The 22,448-nt window shown below is 41.3% G+C and overlaps 1 protein-coding gene across 1 annotated transcript in view; it reads right to left on the bottom strand.

Moving 5' to 3' along the window:
- The window catches only part of kcnn4 (potassium intermediate/small conductance calcium-activated channel, subfamily N, member 4), a 167,773-nt gene that overhangs the window by 65,478 nt on the left and 79,847 nt on the right, over positions 1-22,448 (bottom strand). The window contains exons 3-4 of the mRNA XM_028822429.2: positions 11,820-12,289; positions 7,483-7,618 (exon numbers count right to left, since the gene is read on the bottom strand). Of these exons, the coding sequence (XP_028678262.1) occupies positions 7,483-7,618; positions 11,820-12,289 (606 nt within the window). The remainder of the gene's footprint in view (positions 1-7,482; positions 7,619-11,819; positions 12,290-22,448) is intronic.

Raw genomic sequence — 22,448 nt, 5'->3', positions numbered from 1 at the left:
GGCTCCTTCAGGCATCACGGTGTAGTTGTCAGCAAGAGCGGCGTTTGGGGGTGGCAAGTAGGGCGACCAACCCAGGCCCCATGCCTAAGGGGGTCCCGCTTTTGAGGTCCGCGTGTCCCGTTCAAGCGGATTTGTCAAGTTATATTCTCCAGTATATATATATATATATTTGAGATGCTTCTAAGAGGAACCCTTTTAAAATCCCTCTTCAATATCAAATTCTGTACATGTACATCTTTGAAAACATTTCATAGTCCACCTTCATCACCCGAAAAGGGTCGCCAGTATAATCCCTTCCTAAAATAGGTATAGCCCATTAGTCGCTGGGTTGCCTTCTCCTAGCTATAGAAAAACACATTGCAGATCCAGATTAGACTATGAAGATGTCATCAGCTTTTCCAATTGGAAGGCAGGAAAAGTGGATTTTCGTCCCTGAACCTGGAAACTGGTAAAGAGATTTCATGATGATACCTCTACATTAATTTCACACTTCCTGTCAAAACACTGAAACTCACATTTTATTTGAGGGCCATAAACATGCCTGAATATCAATGCCCAAAAACATGTATTGCTAATGATAACCGTCTGACATGACATCAACGTGAGTTATGACTATGACATCCTGCATATCGAGATTCAGAGTATACTCGCAATTTGCGTACGTTTTCTAGAAGAGGCCCTGCTAATTTCCACATGACACTGCATCGTATTTCGCACTGTCCTGGTATTGTTGTGAATTATGAATTGCACTTTTTTAATAGATTATATCATTATATTTTGATAAAGTCCGTGTATTATTTTGCAAAAATTTAGCTGAATACTGTAATGAGAAAATCCGGTGTATGTTAACATTATTTTTATTAAATTTGCGCAAAGGTTTATACAGTCCACACATACCGGTAACAGAGTTTGACGTAACTAGCCCTGTGTGGGGTTGGTCAGCCCTAGGCCCCGCACACCCCTAAGGCCACCTCTGGTTGTCAGAGAAAGGGGCAAGCACAAAGGTGCTGGAACATTGACATGTGATTACTAAATGTGCCGTGGCCAGCAATTTTCAATCGTTTAAACTGACACGGTCTTACAACAAGATCAGAAAATGTGATCAGTGAATCTGACATGCCCAACAGCTAAAAGATACGTAATGTAACACCGACTTTAAACAGAAGAGACGACTGACCAAGAAGTCCTTAAAAATATAACATGGACCAAAGAGACCCATCGTGAGGATAAGCGAGGAGAAGAGCTTGACACAGCAGCTTACTGACCAGACAGGCTTGAAGCAGTGCTGGGCTCTCTGGGCCTTGCTCGTCAGACCAGACATACAGGGTACTCCATCTTCTCCTGAGCAGATGAGCTCTGAACTTGTGGTTTTAGTGACCTCTCAGTCTGGACTCTTAACTATGCTGGCTACTCCCATTACTGATTGAACAGACCAGGTTTTGGCATAACTAGACAGCTGGTCTCACGTCATTACAGGCCGGAGGGTTTTCTGACTCTGGGCATTACCTGAACATACCATCTTTTGCTGACATTCCAGATGAGCATCTGCATACTAGAAGAGAATAAGTACAATAGTATTATTTTTTCCACATGGCTTCATTAGGACAATTGCAGCTTCATGGCTTAGTGAAAAAAGAAGAACATCGGATTTTCACAGCCAGAACAGGAGCCTGAGCTCAGACATGCTGAGTCACTTGAGTCGGTTTTATCACAGTTGAGCAGGAGCAGCAGGCCGGCCTCAACTGGCAGCACTCAGCGGGGCATTGCCTCTGTGGCCACTCCCTGGTATGACTCCTCTGTCTTAAAAGGGTGAGGCCCCTCATGCTCATGTCTCCTTGATTCCAAACTAGAGCCAAATAGATTAGTAAAAGTGAAAGGTAAAGTCAGCTTGACACGTTAAGAAGCTGGTCAGACAGATTGGAGCTTTCTGTATGAGAAGCTGACCTTCTCCTTGCAACTAGAGAGTCTGCAAGGGCCAGATGGCATTGAAGTTCATGCAGAAATTGTGAGCATTCTGGTGTCAAATTATGGTAAAGGGACTCACCTTTCCAGGATGTTAAATTATCACTGGGGACTCTGTCCAGTCCCTACCACATTGCTTTAAACAATCATTATTAACTGTATTACTTATTTCACCACAGGGATGCTTAAAATACAGATTTGCAACCATGTCCACAATGTGCTATTTCTAGCCCTAGTAACTTGTTGAAATTAGTTGATGGCCTTGCAAACTGTATACATAGACTGCAAACCCTGGGGGGCTTCCTGTGTCCAGACTACATTTTACCTAATATTAGTGATAATCCAGCAATTTGAGCAAAAATGAAGTTGTTTCGCTTTTCAAAAAGAATCACAAAACTATGCCGTTAAATGACCAGTTTATTTTGTGCTTTTGATCCAGGAAGAATGATGATTAATGAATATAAACTTTTCCCTCCTCAGATGTTTGTCTCATCTTGAACATTGTACACATTTGGCTGACAAGAAGACTACACTTCCCATCAGGAAGCAGGAGTGTGCAATGGCCGATGGGAGACAGTCTGATCAGTGCACCCCACACAAAGTGTGAATGAGAAGCGCATAGGTAGTTTTTTTCCTAAACTTCTTTGTCTCGCTCAGTAGTGGATGTAGGTGTGGGTGATATGGGCAGCCATATGCCTGAGGCAGCATGGGGTGCCCACCCCAAATAATATGGAATGTTGATTACAGCCTGAGCTAATCAATCCATTAGGAGCAGCATTTATGAAAGTTCAAAGGCACATGCTCTGGACATCTAGGGGCGCCATCCCCCTTCCCTGCTTAGGGTTCCAAATGTGCTTCGACCGGCACTGGCCTGGCTCCATCTTTAGTTTAACAGTATGCTTTTTTATCTCATTGTGGCCATATTGCATTTCCAAAAAATCCTCCTTCACCATTTATTTTCATCTGGTATCTTTTCTGAACAATCAACTGTTCTAAAAGTAAAGTGAAGTATGGCATTGCCAAGCCCTGAAAGAGCAATGTTTCTTTCTTTCCACTGCCCAAAAGGCCTATGTAATCCCCAAAAACAAAAAAAAGTTTTGTGATTGAAAAATTGCACGTGAAACAAATGTTAGAGTCAATTTCACTAGACTGTATGTGAAGGGAATCTTAGCTCTTTTATATTATGTAGCGCCACAACATTGTGCTTCTGTCAATGCACTGGCAGGTCAACTTTTTGAGAAAAGCTGGAAGATGCGCATAGGAAAATAAAGAAAAGATTTGAAAAGAAAAGGAAACCAAGGCCAAAACGGGAGACAAAATTCAAGGGACAAGAGAACAAGTGAGAGGTCAAAACCAAAAGTAATACCCGAGTAGACTGTGAGCAAAGCTTTTTGACTGTTTTGATATCCGCAGATTGGATAAAGAAAATTAAATCCTAGCCGTCCTTTTATCCTGTTGGGTCGATTAAACACAGGTCATGACCTCAGAGGCCACACCCCCTAGAAACAAAGGGAAGCCGACCTAATGATGGGATCTCAAGATGGTCGTGATTGAGGACCTAAGATGGCATCCAGGATGTTGCAAAGCAAAACACAATATCTAAACCATTAAGGATTTAAAGCAATTACTGTATATATTCGTGTATAAGTCGATCATAAAATCAGACCTCGACTTATACGCCTGTTCAAAAATACGACACATAGTTTGTTTTTTTTTTTACATCTTCTTGTTTCCTCCAGTCTCGCACCAGGTTCTCAAACACATCAAATTTTGTGGCAGTAGCGCAGTTACCGATTTCTTTTGCCACTTTAACAACTTTTAATTTAAAACTAGCTTCATATTTTGTTCTGATTGAATGTTCCATTGTAGAGAAGAGATGCTCTTACGATAAAGGTGTATGAGGGTGTGAGATATAAAAAGTGCAAACGTCACTTCAGAATAGTTCAGGTCTTACCGTGTGGTCATGTAGGCACAATACATAGAAAAAAAAGGCATTGTGCTCTGCGGTTGCTCTCTCAGGTGGCCGTTAGCATATCATAATCTCTTGGACCAATAGCGCGAGTTTTCCGCATTCGACTTATATGTTCGACATTATACAATACAGGAAAATATACAGTAAAATCCAGCCCCAACTTATCCATGTGAACTTAAATGTGAGCATATATGGTAATAAAATGAATAGAATCTTTAACCTTGTCCCACACGTGCGAGTAGGAGGCAGCTAAAGGGCCTATGTAATAGTAATTCCGTGACAGACCAGGGGCAGGTGGGGTGCACTGACTGTCTCTCAGTGGTCTCTCAGACCACTCTCGAGAAATCCCACCAGGGTCTGGCCCCAGTGATGACATCACGTCCAGTCCCAGCCTTAGAGATGATGTCACTTCCTTAACTGGCCTTTAAAGCCATCATCTTAACTCAAAGCTCTGTTTTGGACTCCGACTTCTGAACATATCAAAATTATTTAAACCCATTTTGCAGCTAGGGAATATTATGCGGGGTGGCTGCCCCAAACCTTCATGATGTCTTTTGGTCATTATTGTGACAACCTCAAAACCTTCCAATACAAGTACAAAATGATACTAAATAATTACCATAAAACCAAATCATGAGAGCTGTGGTTCTTGGTGGCTCCGAGTGTCAATGGCTTCTTACACTTTGCATCGACACTTTTTGGTTGCTTGCTGTCCTTAAAAGAATAGCTCACTATTGCCTCATTAATTGGAATTCTTATGTGAATTTGGCAGGTTTGCCATTTTTCTAGACAACCCCCTGCACCCCCCAGCGTAGCTGCATCTGAAGCTTCTCATTCACATGGTAGAATTCTTCTACTGTTGCTGGCTCATCCCCAGGGTTGGCAAGTGGTCAGGGCCATCACAATATTTATATTTTATATTTTACATAACCTATAGAGCGAGAGTTGGGTGGCGCTTGTTAGTCTTGTGGTCATTGTATTCAGTGGTGTAGCTCGAGTTCGTGCTGCTCGGGGTGGGGTGGTGCTTCAATTTGCTGCCCTCCAACATAACTGAATATGTTAACCTATTTAAATAGAAAATTAAAATGATGTATAGAGAAAAATTAAGATAAATTTTGCATAGATTTATTTATATATAGAGAAACAGCAATAATTTTTCACATATAATTATTTTTAAGCATCACCTAAGCAAGAATATACGTCTGATAAGCCGTGTTGTAATTATTAGTTTAATATAATTACGCTGCGAAAACCAGTGTACAAGTGATAGGTGGGGATCTTTTCTGCGTAGAGCAAGAACACATTCGGATTGACAATGAAACAAAATTATAAATTGTATATAATTCCATTATAATTATAATTCCAGCCAACACAGGGCGCAAGGCAGGAAACAAACCCCGGGCAGGGCACCAGCCCACCGCAGGGCACACCCACCCACACACCAAGCACACACTAGGGACAATTTAGAATCGCCAATGCACCTAACTGGCATGTCTTTGGACTGTGGGAGGAAACCCGAGTGCCCGGAGAAAACCCACGCAGACACGGAGAGAACATGCAAACTCCACGCAGGGAGGACACAGGAAGCGAACCCAGGTCTCCTAACTGTGAGGCAGCAGCGCTACCTCACTGGAGAAATCCGAACACATTTCTCCAGTTTTGATGTCACTACACTGGTTACCTGTGTCATTCAGAATTGACTTTAAAATTCTGCTTATGGTTTATAAAGCTTTAAATAATCTCGCCCCGGCTTATATATCGGAATGTCTGACACCTTATATTCCAAATCGTAACCTCTGATCCTCAACTGAGTGTCTCCTTAGAATTCCAAGAGCAAAACTTAAAAGAAGTGGTGAGGCGGCCTTCTGCTGTTATGCACCTCAAATCTGGAATAGCCTGCCAGTAGGAATTCGCCAGGCTAATACAGTGGAGCACTTTAAAAAACTACTGAAAACACATTATTTTAACATGGCCTTCTCATAACTTCACTGTAATTTAATCCTGATACTCTGTATATCCAATTCATTACAATAACTATTCATTCAAAATCCGTACTAACCCCTACTCTCTCTTCTGTTTCCTTTTCCGGTGTCCTGTTGGTGGTGGCGTGCGCCACCACCATCTACCCAAAGCACCATGATGTTCCAACAATGATGGATGGATTAAAAGCCAGAAGTCTGTATGACCATCGGCATCAAGTGACTCCGTGAAAAACCCGAACTACAAAGAGGACTATTTCATTTGTGTTAGGTAGAATGCCCAGAAGGGACTGGGTGGTCTCGTGGTCTGGAACCCCTACAGATTTTAGTTTTCTCTCCAGCCTTCTGGAGTTTTTTTTTGTTTTTTCTGTCCACCCTGGCCATCGGACCTTACTCCTTTCTATGTTAACTAATGTTGTCTTATTTTAATTTCTTATTTTGTCTTTTATTTTTCTTCTCTTCATTATGTAAAGCACTTTGAGCTACTTTTTGTATGAAAATGTGCTATATAAATAAATGTTGTTGTTGTTGTTGTACCCACCGCACCACCATGCTGCTCTATCGGTGTAATGTTTATGTTTATTTTTGTTATTGCCTCATAAATTTCAACGGCTGTGTCTGATGCCGTCACGGAAGGACAGTCTGAAAATTATTTTTGAAGCATTTGTGGATAGAAATCAGAGAATTTTACTTTTTTCATTCATGAGTGATATTTTTCCAAACCCAGCTGCTTACACACAAATTGTACTGAGCCTTTTGGCTAATAATGCCGCCCCCAAAAATGTGCCATCTGTGGCAGACTGCTTCCTTCGCCCGCCCCTAGCTACGCCATTGATTGTATTGTGTACACAAGATAATAAATCTGAAATGAACTAATGACTGTGAATTTTATCAAAGCACTGACATACAATATTTAAAAAGCCATTGCCATCGATCAACTGCATATCAGATATTGCCACTTTGCAGTGCCAATGAGTACTCAGGGCTATGCCAAGTCACTTTTGTTCAGAAGATGGTACTAAAAAAGAATGACTGAGGAGGCAACGTTTCCTGTTGGTAGACATTTATTTAAATCCACTTTATGATGAGGCAGATCATATTTTAGAGTGATTGTTGTGATTTGAAGCAATTTTAAAAGAACTTGGAATGAATCAGCATAGAATCATCACTAACATTGCCAAATACTGCTACGTGTACAATGTTTCAGCAATCTTTGTGAGAAGGACCCCCCCAATATAGGAACTTTCCACATGCCATGACTGTATATATGCAGGAATGTGTGTGTGGATAGTGACAAGCCTTGGCATCCAACTTTTCAGATGAATGGGTGTGCCCTGCATGTGCGGAGCTGGCAACACTCATAGGAAGGTGTCAGAAAATGGCAGATGAAAATAATCCTCATGGGGAGGCCATGTTAATTTCTTTTTGTCTTACAGGATGCACTTTCTAAATAAGGCATGAGCACAGACCTAAATAGTCAGGAAGACTGTACTTGTAAAAAAAGTAAAGACTTTAAAAATAAAATCAGTGAAGCTGACTTCAGTGGTGCCGCTTTACTAGGTAACTCACCATCACTCCAGTCATCAGGCAGACAATGCGACCACATGTTGTGTAGGGGTACATGTCCCCATAACCCACAGTGAGGAACGTGATGGCAATAAGCCACAGGGCATCATCCATCCGGCCAGCTGCATGCTCTACTCCCCTGTAAAGATTAGACACAAAATTGGGAATCACATCCTCCACCCACAACACTCCAGTCATCAGTGGCAGCTTCACTGGGTGGGAGTGGCACCAAAGCTAAGTTGCCAGGATTTTCTTAGACAGGCAGGTGGTTAGGGTGTGGCACACAGACTGTAATCCTAAGTGACTTGCGCGCCCTTATTACTAAGGGATCTGGAATGCCAACATGACTCCAGTCTGCCAGGATGTAAGAGAGCCTTTACATTCACGAGAAGTTACTCTGAAATTCAAGTATAAAAGACTGGGGAGCAGGGTGGCTGAGCAGGCAAATGCCTCATTGAAGAGAGGTGGGGTTTGGCTGTGATTCATGGGGTTTGGCAGCAAGAAGGTATTCCTCTACAGTACTCCATTCAGCAAAAAGGTGGGTGGATAGACGATATAAAGTGATAAGGATGCCAGTGCCTTCCATAGAATCAAAAAGCATCAGGCTAATGATATCCACTAGAATCCTTTACATAATCAAATTTCAAAAGATAAAGCAGCCAGCACCTGATTTTGCGTTGTCATAATGTAAGGAGGTGAGAGTGCCCCTATATCACACCTAGAACTATCAAACTGCCATGTGTTACATAGCAGCAGGGATTCAAAACCAGACCTCTAAGACCATATTCAAAGGTGAAAAGGAGCTGGGTCCCTGCCATCACAGAGACTCAGTGTGTCTGGGTGTAAAGTCGCTCATCTTCAATAGCGGGTGATGTAGTAGTTAAGTGCTGGCTTTGAGATCAATCATGGAGGACTTGGAGATCAGGGAGGTTCTGACTATGGTGGTGGTAAAGGTGAAGGTCTCTAATAACAGGGAAAATCAGACTGTTAGTTGAGGACTCAGCATTGATTATTGAGGATCAGACAATCTGGTGGTAAAGATGCCACCTTGAGATATCAGGCATTGTAGTGGCATAAGTGGAGATCCCTGTAAGGGTCATTAAGGTCAGACAGGAGTGGTCTTTTACAGCAGGCAGGATCAGAAAATCTGAAGGCAACGGTTCATATGTTTGATAAGAGACTAGATGGTGAGAAGGATACAACATTCTGAGATCACACTGTTGAATGATGATGTTTTAAATACATTAATTCAGATTTACACACAAGTCAGCATATAGCTTTGGAAGATAAGTGATATTATGTTTGATTTTTTTTTTTTAAATATTGGATTTGAGGGTGGTAATACCCAAGTTAACTGGCAGGGGGGCACTACCAAAATGCTCTTAGACCGATCCAGATAATATTTTGAGAATTAAAGAGATTAATGTTCCTCTGGTCACTAGAAAGCAGTCTTGAGCATTCCCAGGACAATTCAGCAGTAAGTAGGTTATCAAAAATACCTGGGGCCACTAGGGGGAGCTCCTGAAAGGCACCAGCAGGGCTTTGAATGGCCACTGGGTAGCACAGAATTATTTGTGATTGGTTGTGTGATGTGATCCGGGCCCTTGGCTTCAAAAATTTGGATTTTGGAGGCAATTGCAGATAAGGTAGGTAGTAGTAAATGACTTGTGTGAGAAGGCGACCAGGGTGTGGTTAAGTGGACTGTCCACCTGGACTTAGTTAGTCTTCTACTTTATAGGCAGGCTCTGAGGGTTTATATTTTGTCATTTTTACACTTTTTTATTCCTGTACTTTATCCCTTGTGTAATTCCTCCTTCTTATGATATTAATTTTTTTTTTTTGCTGTACTACAAACTTCAGCCTTCTGCATTGTCATTTGGGTTTGGGGGGTCAGCTCTTCATAAGTCCCTAAAGACCACAGATATTAAGTTCTTGCCTTTCATCTGTAATATAATGATAGATACAGTTAGGTCCATAAACATTTGGACAGAGACAACTTTCTTCTAATTTTGGTTCTGTACATTACCACAATGAATTTTAAATGAAACAACTCAGATGCAGTTGAAGTGCAGACTTTCAGCTCTAATTCAGTGGGGTGAACAAAATGATTGTATAAAAATGTGAGGCAACTAAAGCATTTTTTAACACAATCCCTTCATTTCAGGGTCTCAAAAGTAATTGGACAATTGACTCAAAGGCTATTTCATGGGCAGGTGTGATCAAGTCCGTCGTTATGTCATTATCAATTAAGCAGATAAAAGGCCTGGAGTTGATGTGAGGTGTGGTGCTTGCATGTGGAAGATTTTGCTGTGAACAGACAACATGCGGTCAAAGGAGCTCTCCATGTCAGGTGAAAGAAGCCATCCTTAAGCTGCAAAAACAGAAAAAACCCATCCGAGAAATTGCTACAATATTACGAGTGGCAAAATCTACAGTTTGGTACATCCTGAGAAAGAAAGCAAGCCTGGTGAACTCAGCAATGAAAAAAGACCTGGACGTCCACGGAAGACAACAGTGGTGGATGATCGCAGAATCATTTCCATGGTGAAGAGAAACCCCTTCACAACAGCCAACCAAGTGAACAACACTCTCCAGGGGGTAGGCGTAGCGATATCCAAGTCTACCATAAAGAGAAGACTGCATGAAAGTAAATACAGAGGGTGCACTGCAAGGTGCAAGCCACTCATAAGCCTCAAGAATAGAAAGTGTAGATTGGACTTTGGTAAAGAACATCTAAAAAAGCCAGCACAGTTCTGGAAAAACATTCTTTGGACAGATGAAACCAAGATCAACCTCTACCAGAATGATGGCAAGAAAAAAGTATGGAGAAGGCGTGGAACAGCTCATTATCCAAAGCATAGCACATCATCTGTGAAACACGGTGGAGGCAGTGTGATGGCTTGGGCGTGCATGGCTGCCAGTGGCACTGGGACACTAGTGTTTATTGATGATGTGACACAGGACAGAAGCAGCCGAATGAATTCTGAGGTGTTCAGAGACGTACTGTCTGCTCAAATCCAGCTAAATGCAGTCAAATTGATTGGGTGGCGTTTCATGATACAGATGGACAATGACCCAAAACATACTGCCAAAGCAACCCAGGAGTTTATTAAAGCAAAGAAGTGGAAAATTCTTGAATGGCCAAGTCATTCACCTGATCTTAACTCAATTGAGCATGCATTTCACTTGTTGAAGACTAAACTTCAGACAGAAAGGCCCACAAACAAACAGCAACTGAAAGCCGCTGCAGTAAAGGCCTGGCAGAGCATTAAAAAGGAGGAAACTCAGCATCTGGTGATGTCCATGAGTCCAAGACTTCAGGCTGTCATTGCTAGCAAAGGGTTTTCAACCAAGTATTAGAAATGAACATTTTATTTCCAGTTATTTAATTTGTCCAATTACTTTTGAGCCCCTGAAATGAAGGGAATGTGTTTTAAAAAATGCTTTAGTTGCCTCACATTTTTATACAATCGTTTTGTTCACCCCACTGAATTAAAGCTGAAAGTCTGCACTTCAACTGCATCGGAGTTGTTTCATTTAAAATTCATTGTGGTAATGTACAGAACCAAAATTAGAAAAAAGTTGTCTCTGTCCAAATATTTATGGACCTAACTGTATATTACTAATTAGCAAGCAGATGATGATGAGCTGGATGGATCAGTTGACCTTCAATCTTATCTGATCCAATAAAATATCTCTTAAATAAATAGAGCACTTGTGTAAATAATTAAGTTAACTAATTCTTTTGTTTGCTTTGGTTTGTGCTACAGCAGGCTTGCTTTATTATGCATCGTTAATAGTGTGATAAATAGGAAGAATTGGCTTTACAGCTACCAGGCCTCAAAAGTCTTATAGTCATATCTCAAAATGGTAACGCACGCTGCTTTGGACACATAAAAAAATGAAAAGGCAATACATAAGCTAAATCCACACTTCAATATTGTAAAAATGCAAGCTTCTCAGGACAAATGGAGTGAGCTGCCCAAATGACAAAACAGCAAACTCCTCAGAAGCAGATCTCTTACATCTGACATGATCTGAGCCTAACGTGATGAATCTGCAGTTCTGACAGCCACCATGCATCAGCTCCCTTGATTGTGATCTTTAGGTTTTCTGTCATATTCAGATATTATTTTTATCTCTTTCAAATCTCTATATCTTTTCACTGTCAGTTCAGAACTTCTTGAAAACATCTTTCTTACTTTTAGGGTTTTAATTTTCTAGTGACCTCACCATAGAATAACATAATATTTTCAAACCAGTTCCTAGGCCTGGGCAGAAGCCAATGCTCTCCATCCCAGGATTCATCATGATGACATTTCCAAATGTTGTTCCCTTACCTCTCACAAATTGAAAGCATCCAAGCAGCAATTAGCAAGAGAGAGATGACGATGAAGAGGAGTGTGCGACCAGGGTATGTTTTCATCAGCACTTTCAGGACAAAGCGAAAGTGAAAGTTGATGTTGTTGAGGGATCCGATGCTGCGGTATGACGCACTCAGCAGGACCTTACTGTGCAGAAGAATAGCCCTGTGGAACAGGTAGAGTCTTAGAAACATCAGATTACACAGCAGCAACTCCGCACCTGAGAAGAAAAACACAGGCTGGGAAGATGATGAAGAGGAAGGGGAGGAGGCTGCTGATGAATTGCCATCTTCCTGCCAGCCACCACCACATTTACTGTGGGCCAAAGACCAAACTATTGGGAATGGGTGCAGCATGCAGACCAGCAACTCCAAAAATATGAAGAACAGCCGCTTCCATGTTATGGCGATGAGCCAGTCCTCCAAAGATTGGTCAATGATGTAGAGCTGTAGGGAGAAAGAAAAAGCAGTTAGGCAACAGTTAACATGTTACACACAAATCTTGGGTGCATATTACTGCTCCTGGTTCTTGAGATGCTGCAGTCAATCTCTGGCTAATTTCAATTTACTATCCTTAATGGCCCCCAGTTGCTCAATGATTGCTGTGCTCTGTACCAAAGAAGTGAAGTGCATTATAAATAAAAGATCCACTCTCTGTCACTCATTATCTATTTAGTGCCTTTCATAGTAGGCATGCTTATTACTGGACAAAGCAGGTCATGTTACAGGTAAGGGGTAATGGGAACAAAATTAATGTGTAACGCATTTATTAAATATCAGACGTAGACAGAAACATCAATTGGCACAGTGCAACTCAACACTGGAGTTGAAGAAACACACAAAAGCGGGTTATCTCTCTATTATAAAAAAAGCACCTTGCGACAAGACGTGATCTTTTGAAGAGAGACAGAGACACTTTCACGTCCCATGATACGGTCAAGTCACGTCATACTTACAACCTTTGCAAGCAAGTCCCATGATACACATGCAGAGCAGGTTAGAGATAATGGAAGTCAGAACATTCAAAAGTCTCCAAAAAAGGAGAGTAAAGATCACATTAGCGCAAACAAATGGAAAATATTACTCGGTGAAATAACGGAACAGCGAAAAGAGATTGAATAGGATTTGAGGATGTCTGGGGGAGAAGAGCGATAAAATGCAGATCACGCGGAACGGCAGAAGCAGCAAGCCAGAAGCTGATCGAGCAAAGACAAGGTAAAAATAAAAAGCTGTTATTTGTTTTCCATTGTATCACCGTTTAAGAGGGGTTTCAGAGGAGCGGCCGTGTCTCCTTGGGGTGTGCGTTCAGCCTCTCTCTTCACAAAGGCGCGCAGCGCGATGGGTGGGGCAGAAGTGGTAGGCAAGCGAAGTGCAGATCACGCAGCAAACCAGCAGCTGATCGAGCAAAGAGGAGCTTAAACAAAAACATTTGTTTCCCATTGCATCACCGGTAAAGAGGGGTTTCGGAAGAGCGACCGCGTTCAGTCCCCCTCTTCACAACGGCATGTAGAGCTGGTGGGGGAGAAAGGGGTTGGCGAGCAAAGCGAGCAGGGGGCAAAGCATCCCTGTTTGTAATAATACCAATTCTAACATTTGTACATATGAATCCGTCAGAATGCCAAGTGACTCATGGTACACAATGTATCTATTGGCTTGTTTTCTGAATTCTCTTATTCTACTTCAGTGTTGTAAGGATACAACATTTAAATAATTACATTACAAACAAAATATAGAATAGAAATAAAGAAAATAATAGAAACAATATAAACATCAATGCCATGAAGTGAATAATAGACAATCATGATATGAACATTTTCAAATGCTATCTTATAAGCTTTTGTATTAGAAATAATAATTGAAAAATAGCTTTCGTAATATTGTTCAGAAAAGACCATCCATGTTTGGTATGTGTAGTCCCAAGTAAAAGTTTTGGTTTATAGTGTTAAAAAAATATGTATATATTGTGATAGTTCACTCCACCTCACAAGGGTGTTCTATCAAGAAAGTGCAGAGAAAATTTTGGTGTTAAAAATGAAGAACTCCAGGTTTCCTTCAAGCATATTGGTTTCTACTTCCAGGAAGGAACCGGAGAAGGGAACCAGGGAAGAGCAAGTGGTAATTCCTCACCTTAAGGTCATATCTAAGGGAGAACAGTTCTGTTCATGTGACCTGGGGCTAGTGAAAAAGAGGGACTCTGGGAGGGGAGTTTAGTTTACTTACAAAAGTCAAGACAGGAAGACACTCTACCAGGACGGGCAGAGACTCATTGCTTGTATAAAGGAAGAACCGCACACCAAGAACTAAGAAACAGACTGCTCTGAGCCTGAGAAGAATTATAAGGACTGAAATTTAATGTCATTATTCTTAACAGAGCCCCACTCTGACACCTGGGGAAAGGAGAGACCTTTTTTGTGATTCTTACCATTATGTTTACTCCATTTATTCCTAATAAAGGTATTCTTTATGTCTCGGATGGAGAATGGAGAATTTGTGTGCTGTGTTATACAGTGGTGTGAAAAACTATTTGCCCCCTTCCTGATTTCTTATTCTTTTGCATGTTTGTCACACAAAATGTTTCTGATCATCAAACACATTTAACCATTAGTCAAATATAACACAAGTAAACACAAAATGCAGTTTTTAAATGATGGTTTTTATTATTTAGGGAGAAAAAAAATCCAAACCTACATGGCCCTGTGTGAAAAAGTAATTGCCCCCTTGTTAAAAAATAACCTAACTGTGGTGTATCACACCTGAGTTCAATTTCCGTAGCCACCCCCAGGCCTGATTACTGCCACACCTGTTTCAATCAAGAAATCACTTAAATAGGAGCTGCCTGACACAGAGAAGTAGACCAAAAGCACCTCAAAAGCTAGACATCATGCCAAGATCCAAAGAAATTCAGGAACAAATGAGAACAGAAGTAATTGAGATCTATCAGTCTGGTAAAGGTTATAAAGCCATTTCTAAAGCTTTGGGACTCCAGCGAACCACAGTGAGAGCCATTATCCACAAATGTCAAAAACATGGAACAGTGGTGAACCTTCCCAGGAGTGGCCGGCCGACCAAAATTACCCCAAGAGCGCAGAGACGACTCATCCGAGAGGTCACAAAAGACCCCAGGACAACGTCTAAAGAACTGCAGGCCTCACTTGCCTCAATTAAGGTCAGTGTTCACGACTCCACCATAAGAAAGAGACTGGGCAAAAACGGCCTGCATGGCAGATTTCCAAGACGCAAACCACTGTTAAGCAAAAAGAACATTAGGGCTCGTCTCAATTTTGCTAAGAAACATCTCAATGATTGCCAAGACTTTTAGGAAAATACCTTGTGGACTGATGAGTCAAAAGTTGAACTTTTTGGAAGGCAAATGTCCCGTTACATCTGGCGTAAAAGGAACACAGCATTTCAGAAAAAGAACATCATACCAACAGTAAAATATGGTGGTGGTAGTGTGATGGTTTGGGGTTGTTTTGCTGCTTCAGGACCTGGAAGGCTTGCTGTGATAGATGGAACCATGAATTTTACTGTCTACCAAAAAATCCTGAAGGAGAATGTCCGGCCATCTGTTCGTCAACTCAAGCTGAAGCGATCTTGGGTGCTGCAACAGGACAATGACCCAAAACACACCAGCAAATCCACCTCTGAATGGCTGAAGAAAAACAAAATGAAGACTTTGGAGTGGCCTAGTCAAAGTCCTGACCTGAATCCAATTGAGATGCTATGGCATGACCTTAAAAAGGCGGTTCATGCTAGAAAACCTTCAAATAAAGCTGAATTACAACAATTTTGCAAAGATGAATGGGCCAAAATTCTTCCAGAGCGCTGTAAAAGACTCATTGCAAGTTATCGCAAACGCTTAATTGCAGTTTTTGCTGCTAAGGGTGGCCCAACCAGTTATTAGGTTCAGGGGGCAATTACTTTTTCACACAGGGCCATGTAGATTTGGATTTTTTTTTCTCCCTAAATAATAAAAACCACCATTTACAAACTGCATTTTGTGTTTACTTGTGTTATATTTGACTAATGGTTAAATGTTTCTAGACTTCTCTAGCGCCTTCAACACCATCCAACCTCTGCTCCTTAGGGACAAGCTGACAGAGATGGGAGTAGATTCATACCTGGTGGCATGGATTGTGGACTATCTTACAAACAGACCTCAGTATGTGCGTCTCGGGAATTGCAGATCTGACATTGTGGTCAGCAACACAGGAGCGCCGCAGGGGACTGTACTTTCTCCGGTCCTATTCAGCCTATATACATCGGACTTCCAATATAACTCGGAGTCCTGCCACATGCAAAAGTTTGCTGACGACATTGCTATCGTAGGCTGCATCAGGAGTGGGCAGGAGGAGGAGTATAGAAACCTCATCAAGGACTCTGTTAAATGGTGCGACTTAAACCACCTACAACTGAACACCAGCAAAACCAAGGAACTGGTGGTGGATTTTAGGAGACCCAGGCCCCTCATGGACCCCGTGATCATCAGAGGTGACTGTGTGCAGAGGGTGCAGACCTATAAATACCTAGGAGTGCAGCTGGACGATAAATTAGACTGGACTGCCAATACTGATTCTCTGTGCAAGAAAGGACAGAGCCGCCTGTACTTCCTTAGAAGACTGGCATCCTTCAACATCTGCAGTAAGATGCTGCAGATGTTCTATCAGATGGTTGTGGCGAGTGCCCTCTTCTACGCAGTGGTGTGCTGGGGAGGCAGCATTAAGAAGAAGGATGCCTCATGCCTGGACAAACTGGTGAGGAAGGCAGGCTCTATTGTTGGCATAGAACTGGACGATCTGACATCCGTAGCAGAGCAACGGGCAGTCAGCAGGCTCCTATCAATTATGGAGAATCCACTACATCCATGAAACAGTGTCATCTCCAGACAGAGGAGCAGTTTCAGTGACAGACTGCTGTCACTGTCCTGCTCCACTGACAGACTGAGAAGATCATTCCTCCCCCAAACTATGCGACTCTTCAATTCCACCAGAGGGGGTAAACGTTGAACATTATTCAAGTTATTGTCTGTTTTTTTATCTGCATTTTTTATTACTCTTTAATTTAATATTTTTGCTGCTGGAATATGTGAATTGCCCCCTGGGGTTAATAAAGTATCTATCTATCTATCTATCTATCTATCTATCTATCTATCTATCTATCTATCTATCTATCTATCTATGTGTTTGATGATCAGAAACATTTTGTGTGACAAACATGCAAAAGAATAAGAAATCAGGAAGGGGGCAAATAGTTTTTCACACCACTGTATATACAGGGTGAGTCAAATTTATGTTAACACTAATGGTACTGCTATGTATATACTTATACTAGCAAAATACCCACGCTTCGCAGCGGCAAATTACTGCCTTAAAGCTTTTATTAAGAAGAAAAGTAAAGATGTTGTGTACTCCCGTTTCCACACTCGTGATGTGCTTCCTTTTCATCGTCCCCGACGAAATAAATTTGCAATAATTTGTGTTCCTCAGTTGACATAGGTAAAAGACTGCCAATCAAGTGATACACTTGTCCTTGGACTTTAAATGAAGGCATAAAATTTCCCTCAACGATTTGGTTAGCACCAAATGACGTCATTTGAAATGTGCTGTTGTACTTTCAAATGTTGTTCAAGAAATGCTCACTTTGAGGATGGCTGCCATTTAACAGGCCCTCAAGAAGGTCAGGAAGCTTATGTAAAGGAGTGAGAGAGACTTTACCACCATTACAGCACAAACCAGGAGACTCGCATTTCCACCTATGAGCTTGACAATACTCACAGTCAACATCCATGGATCCAATGTGTACTGTTTTGTCAGATTCATAATGTATGTTTGGGTCATACGCAAATCCACAATCGGCTTTTTTGAGCCAAACCTGTTGTTTTTGTATGAGCCGCTTTTCATTATTAGGATCGTACCTAGAAACAGAAGCTCTATTAACTTGTGGATTTGCCTGCAAATATTTAGCGGCAGCGTCTCTATTAACTTGTGGATTTGCCTGTGAGTATTTAGTGACAGCGTCTCTATGAACTTGTGGATTTACCTGCGAGTATTTAACGACAGCATCACGAAGTCGTTTCCGTCTAGCTGCATCAGAAAATGTACCACGACGTCTGACACGCCTCCTTTTTACTGTTTTCTCACAGCTTGGATTGCTGCTGTCATAATCAGTTTGAGTTTCATGGTTTGTTTCAATTACGTTAGTATTTGCAGGGCTTGTTGTGTTGAAGTGACATTCGGCATCTGTCAAGCGTTGTAAGCATACAACCGGTTTCATCGATAACTTCGCATCCAGCTTTTGAGAGTTGAAACATTCATAAACATCAAAGTGTCCACTACTCAAATCGTCATGTGTGAATCTAAGATGTTTAAGAGGCATTGGCAGTTCTCCAAAGGTGTAAAATATTTGGCCATTTCGGTACACTTGAAAGCGACAACTGAACAATTCAGCGGCAGCCATCAACTCACGTGCAGAACCATAGGCGAAGGGCTTAAGCATTTCACTCTTGTAGTGCTCCTGTGTATCTCCTGTACCATCATCAGTCCATACCTTGAACCTGTCCCAGTCATTCAATACATAAGACACAATGTTCTTCCGGATATCAAGAGTGAGCCTGATATGGCCGTGCAATATGTAACACAGAGAATGGAAAAGGCAGTCGCCATCTCCGAGCATGGAAACCACTCGGTAAGTGACAGTTGTTTGATTGATGGTGATCATCTCGATAGACATGTTAATGGGGGTTCGGTTGGAACGATAAAGGAAATGCGTACCTGAACAATGTAGGCCCAAACTAAGTCTAAAATACCTACACAATAACTATAATCGTAATAAACGAACAATAAAACAGTGGAGAAACCGTGGATTAATTCTTTCAGGGCTGAGGTCGACTTTTGTCCAAATTCAGGGGTAGAGGATAATAATCAGCTGTAAACTGCGACAAAACTCGCCCCTTACATTTTAGTTTGACTCTCTTTGCTAGAAGGACAGTTACATAGCTTTGTTGATTTGACCTCGATTCCCTTGGCATGCGTGAGTAGCGAAGAGCAAACAACCTCTACAATGGCATTGACATCTGGCGAGAGACCAAAGCGAATGTGCAAAGCAAAATACTCCAGGGACGTTTCACGTAATTTCATTGAATAGGACTCTGACTTGTCAGACTCCACGTCTGATGCAAGTGGTTTGGAGATGGATATTGAAAACGAAAGTGAGGTACCGGCATCGTCTGATCGGTCCCCAGCTGATCGTGGTGCTGAACACTTTCATGTAGTTGATGCGCCTACGGCAGCGTTCACCTGGGAGGACCACCACTTATGATGATGACAAGAGGTACAAACCAGATTGTGTCACACTGCCACCATCGCCACCCACCAGCTGTGCGAAGACAGCCAGGCAGCCAGCCCACTGTGCATTCCTGCTGACCATCGAAGCGCCACTGCCGCCAGAGATGCCAAACATGCACCAACAGCAGCCGCAGCATGTAGCAACAGACGTTTTATGTTGATCTATGTGTGAAACGATTGCTTTGTGTGCTTTTCAGAAAACAGTTCTTTGGAAAAAATATTCAGCTCTCAAAGAGTTAAATAAAAAGGCTACAGTTATCAGCAGGGAGACGTGAATACCGTGGCAAAGCAAGGAAGGGAATGAAGAGACCAGAGAGACGGACGGCCTTATATAGGCAGGCAGCCAACTACATGGGAGGCGGTGGGATGGGGGATCCAACGCCACCTCACACGGTGACCGAGCTACAGGCTATGGACGTATTTATGTACGTAAGTAGGATTCAGTTATGACCATTACGCGTAGAATTTCGAAATGAAACCTGCTTAACTTTTGTAAGTAACCTGTAAGGAATGAGCCTGCCAAATTTCAACCTTCTAGCTACGCGGGAAGTTGGAGAATTAGTGATGAGTGAGTCAGTGAGGGCTTTGCCTTTTATTAGTATAGATACAATTTATGTGCTACATTTGGTACATGTGTTAAACATGATGGCGAACAGGTTTAGACAGTCCTGTAAATCATCTTGCACATATGAAGTAGGCTATGTTTTGTGAATAAACTGTTTCCGACATTCAAATGTTAACAAAATTTTGTCTCACCCTGTTCATCCTTCACACACACACACACACATATATATATGATGAGATTATGAAGATAACATAGGTATATAATTAGTCGAAATGTAGAGTCCTTATGAATGATATTGTACTGTAAGCCACAACTAAAGTCAAGTCTGATGATAAGGTCAGATGGCTGGGAGGACAGAAAAAAAAAACAAAAAAACAAAACTCCAGTTATAATCAAGCTGGAGAAAAAACACCAAAATCTGTAAGGGTTCCAAGGCCTCAAGACCACCCATCCACCACTGGGCATTCTATCTAACATAAATATTCTTAAGTCATTCCTCATCATTTCCAAGCTTTGTCCTAGAGGATTCAATGCAGTGGGTCTCATGGCCAGCTGGGGCACTCGCCTTCATTCGAGCTTTACAGGTGGCCACACAGTTTAGAGTCAACCTAAACCTAAACTAAACCATTCAACCTAAAATGCAGATATTTATTATGTGTGTGGAAATCTAATGCAGAGGCAGAAATATGTAAGCTTGCCTAGGATTTAAACCCTGGAAAACACACACACACACACACACACAAATAGGAAGGTGCGCTGTTGTGGTAATCCATAATGCAAGATGGCTAACCCTGTTAAAATTAAAATTTTTTGACCAATGTTATGGTAGTAACTAGGAAAAGAAACTCCGAGCACATCTCTCCTGTTTTGATGTAGCTACATTGGTTACCTGTGTCATTTAGAATTGACTGTAAAATACTGCTTATGGTTTACAAAGCCTTAAATAATCTCGCTCCATCCTATATTTCAGAATGTCTTTCACCTTACACTCCAAATTGTAACCTTAGATCTTCAAATGAGTTTCTGCTTATTATTCCAAGTGCTGGACTTAAAAGAAGTGGTGAGGCGGCCTTCTGCTGTTATGTACAAAAATCTGGAATAGCTTGCCAATATGAATTCGCCAGGCTAATATGGTGGAGCACTTTAAAAACCTGCTAAAAACACATTACTTTAACATGGCTTTCTCATAGTGTCATTTTAGTTTAATCCTGAAACTCTGTAAATTCAATTAATTATCATTATCATTCATGTTGGCTCCAAAATCCATACTAACCTCTACTTTCTCTTTTTCCGGTTTTCTGTGGTGGCGATCTGTGCCACCACCACTTGATCAAAGCACCAGGATGTCCTTACATTGATGGATTAAAGACCAGAAGTCCACATGACTGTCATCATCAAGTTCTTCCACGTGAACCCTGAATACCATGAGGACTGATTGAGGTCATTGATGTTAAGTAGAATGTCTAGAGGGGGATGGGTGGTCTTATGACCTCGGAACCCCTGCAGATTTTATTTTTTTTCTCCAGCTGTCTGGAGTTTTTTTGTGTTTTTTCTGTCCTCCCTGGCTATCGAACCTTACTTTAATTCTATGTTAAATAGTATTGCCTAATTTTATTTTCTTATATATTTTGTCTTTTTTTCTCTTTCTTCATCCTGTAAAGCACTTTGAGCTAAGTCATTTGTATGAAAATGTGCTATAGAAATAAATGTTGTTGTTGTAGTTAATTACACTAACCAATTGTTCATACAGCTATAACCTGTGTCATGGAAGCACTCTTGGTGTGTGTGTAAGTGTCCTGAGTTTACCATCATATCATCCTCGACCCTGTCCTTCTTGCATGATCGTCTAATGGCAGCTGTGAGCCTTATCACATATATTCCTGGCTAAATACTATTTATCATTCCATTATCCCATCCAGCAACCCTCATTCAGAGATCATTAATTCCAATTTAAAGTCAAAGAGAGTCAGAGTCTACCTCAGTCACTTGGGCGTGTGTCGGAGGAGTATACAGATGTTATGTCACTTAATATTAACATATTATTTTATGTGTAAACTTGGCTTTATACCTGTCCAAGGACTGATGACAGATGACATGGATGACCTCTTTGGCACATTTATGTCTTCTTTATTTTCCATTGTATATTCCATGCATCCCCCAGCCCTTTTCCACACGCTCACTGTAATAAGGACACATTCCTATTTAGGCAAATAATTACAGCGTGAAAAAATGATACCAATGACACATGTTGTATAAAACACTAATATACACCTACAGTGTCATTACTGTTTGGAAACAATGAGTGGCTTTTTTTTGTTTTGTTTTTCGTTACTTTCCTGTAGATAGTTTTCGTTTTGTTTTCCCAGGGTTTGTTTGTTTTAGAGCCAGTCAGATACATGCCCTGCAGAGCCAACCCTAAAAACAACCTTTCCAGTTCTTCTGAATTTCAGCCAATTCAAATACCTGTACATCTGACATTTTTTATAAAAATTCTGTGGTTGGTATTTTATAAAAAAAAAGGAAACATAATACAACCGGTCTATATCCTTTCAGTCTTAACTAGGAGTGTCATTACCAATTTGCCAACTTTTGGAGGTTCACATAGCAGACACAAACTAGTCAACTTTCTGTGGCATTTGTTGTGTTGCTTTCCTGTACGCATCTAAATTGTGTTCTGTGCAGTATAAATGCTGAATGT

The sequence above is a fragment of the Erpetoichthys calabaricus genome, chromosome 17 (assembly GCF_900747795.2).
Source record: "Erpetoichthys calabaricus chromosome 17, fErpCal1.3, whole genome shotgun sequence".
NCBI lineage: Eukaryota > Metazoa > Chordata > Cladistia > Polypteriformes > Polypteridae > Erpetoichthys > Erpetoichthys calabaricus.
Note: the sequence above shows the minus strand (reverse complement) of the source record. Positions and strands in the feature narration are given on the sequence as shown.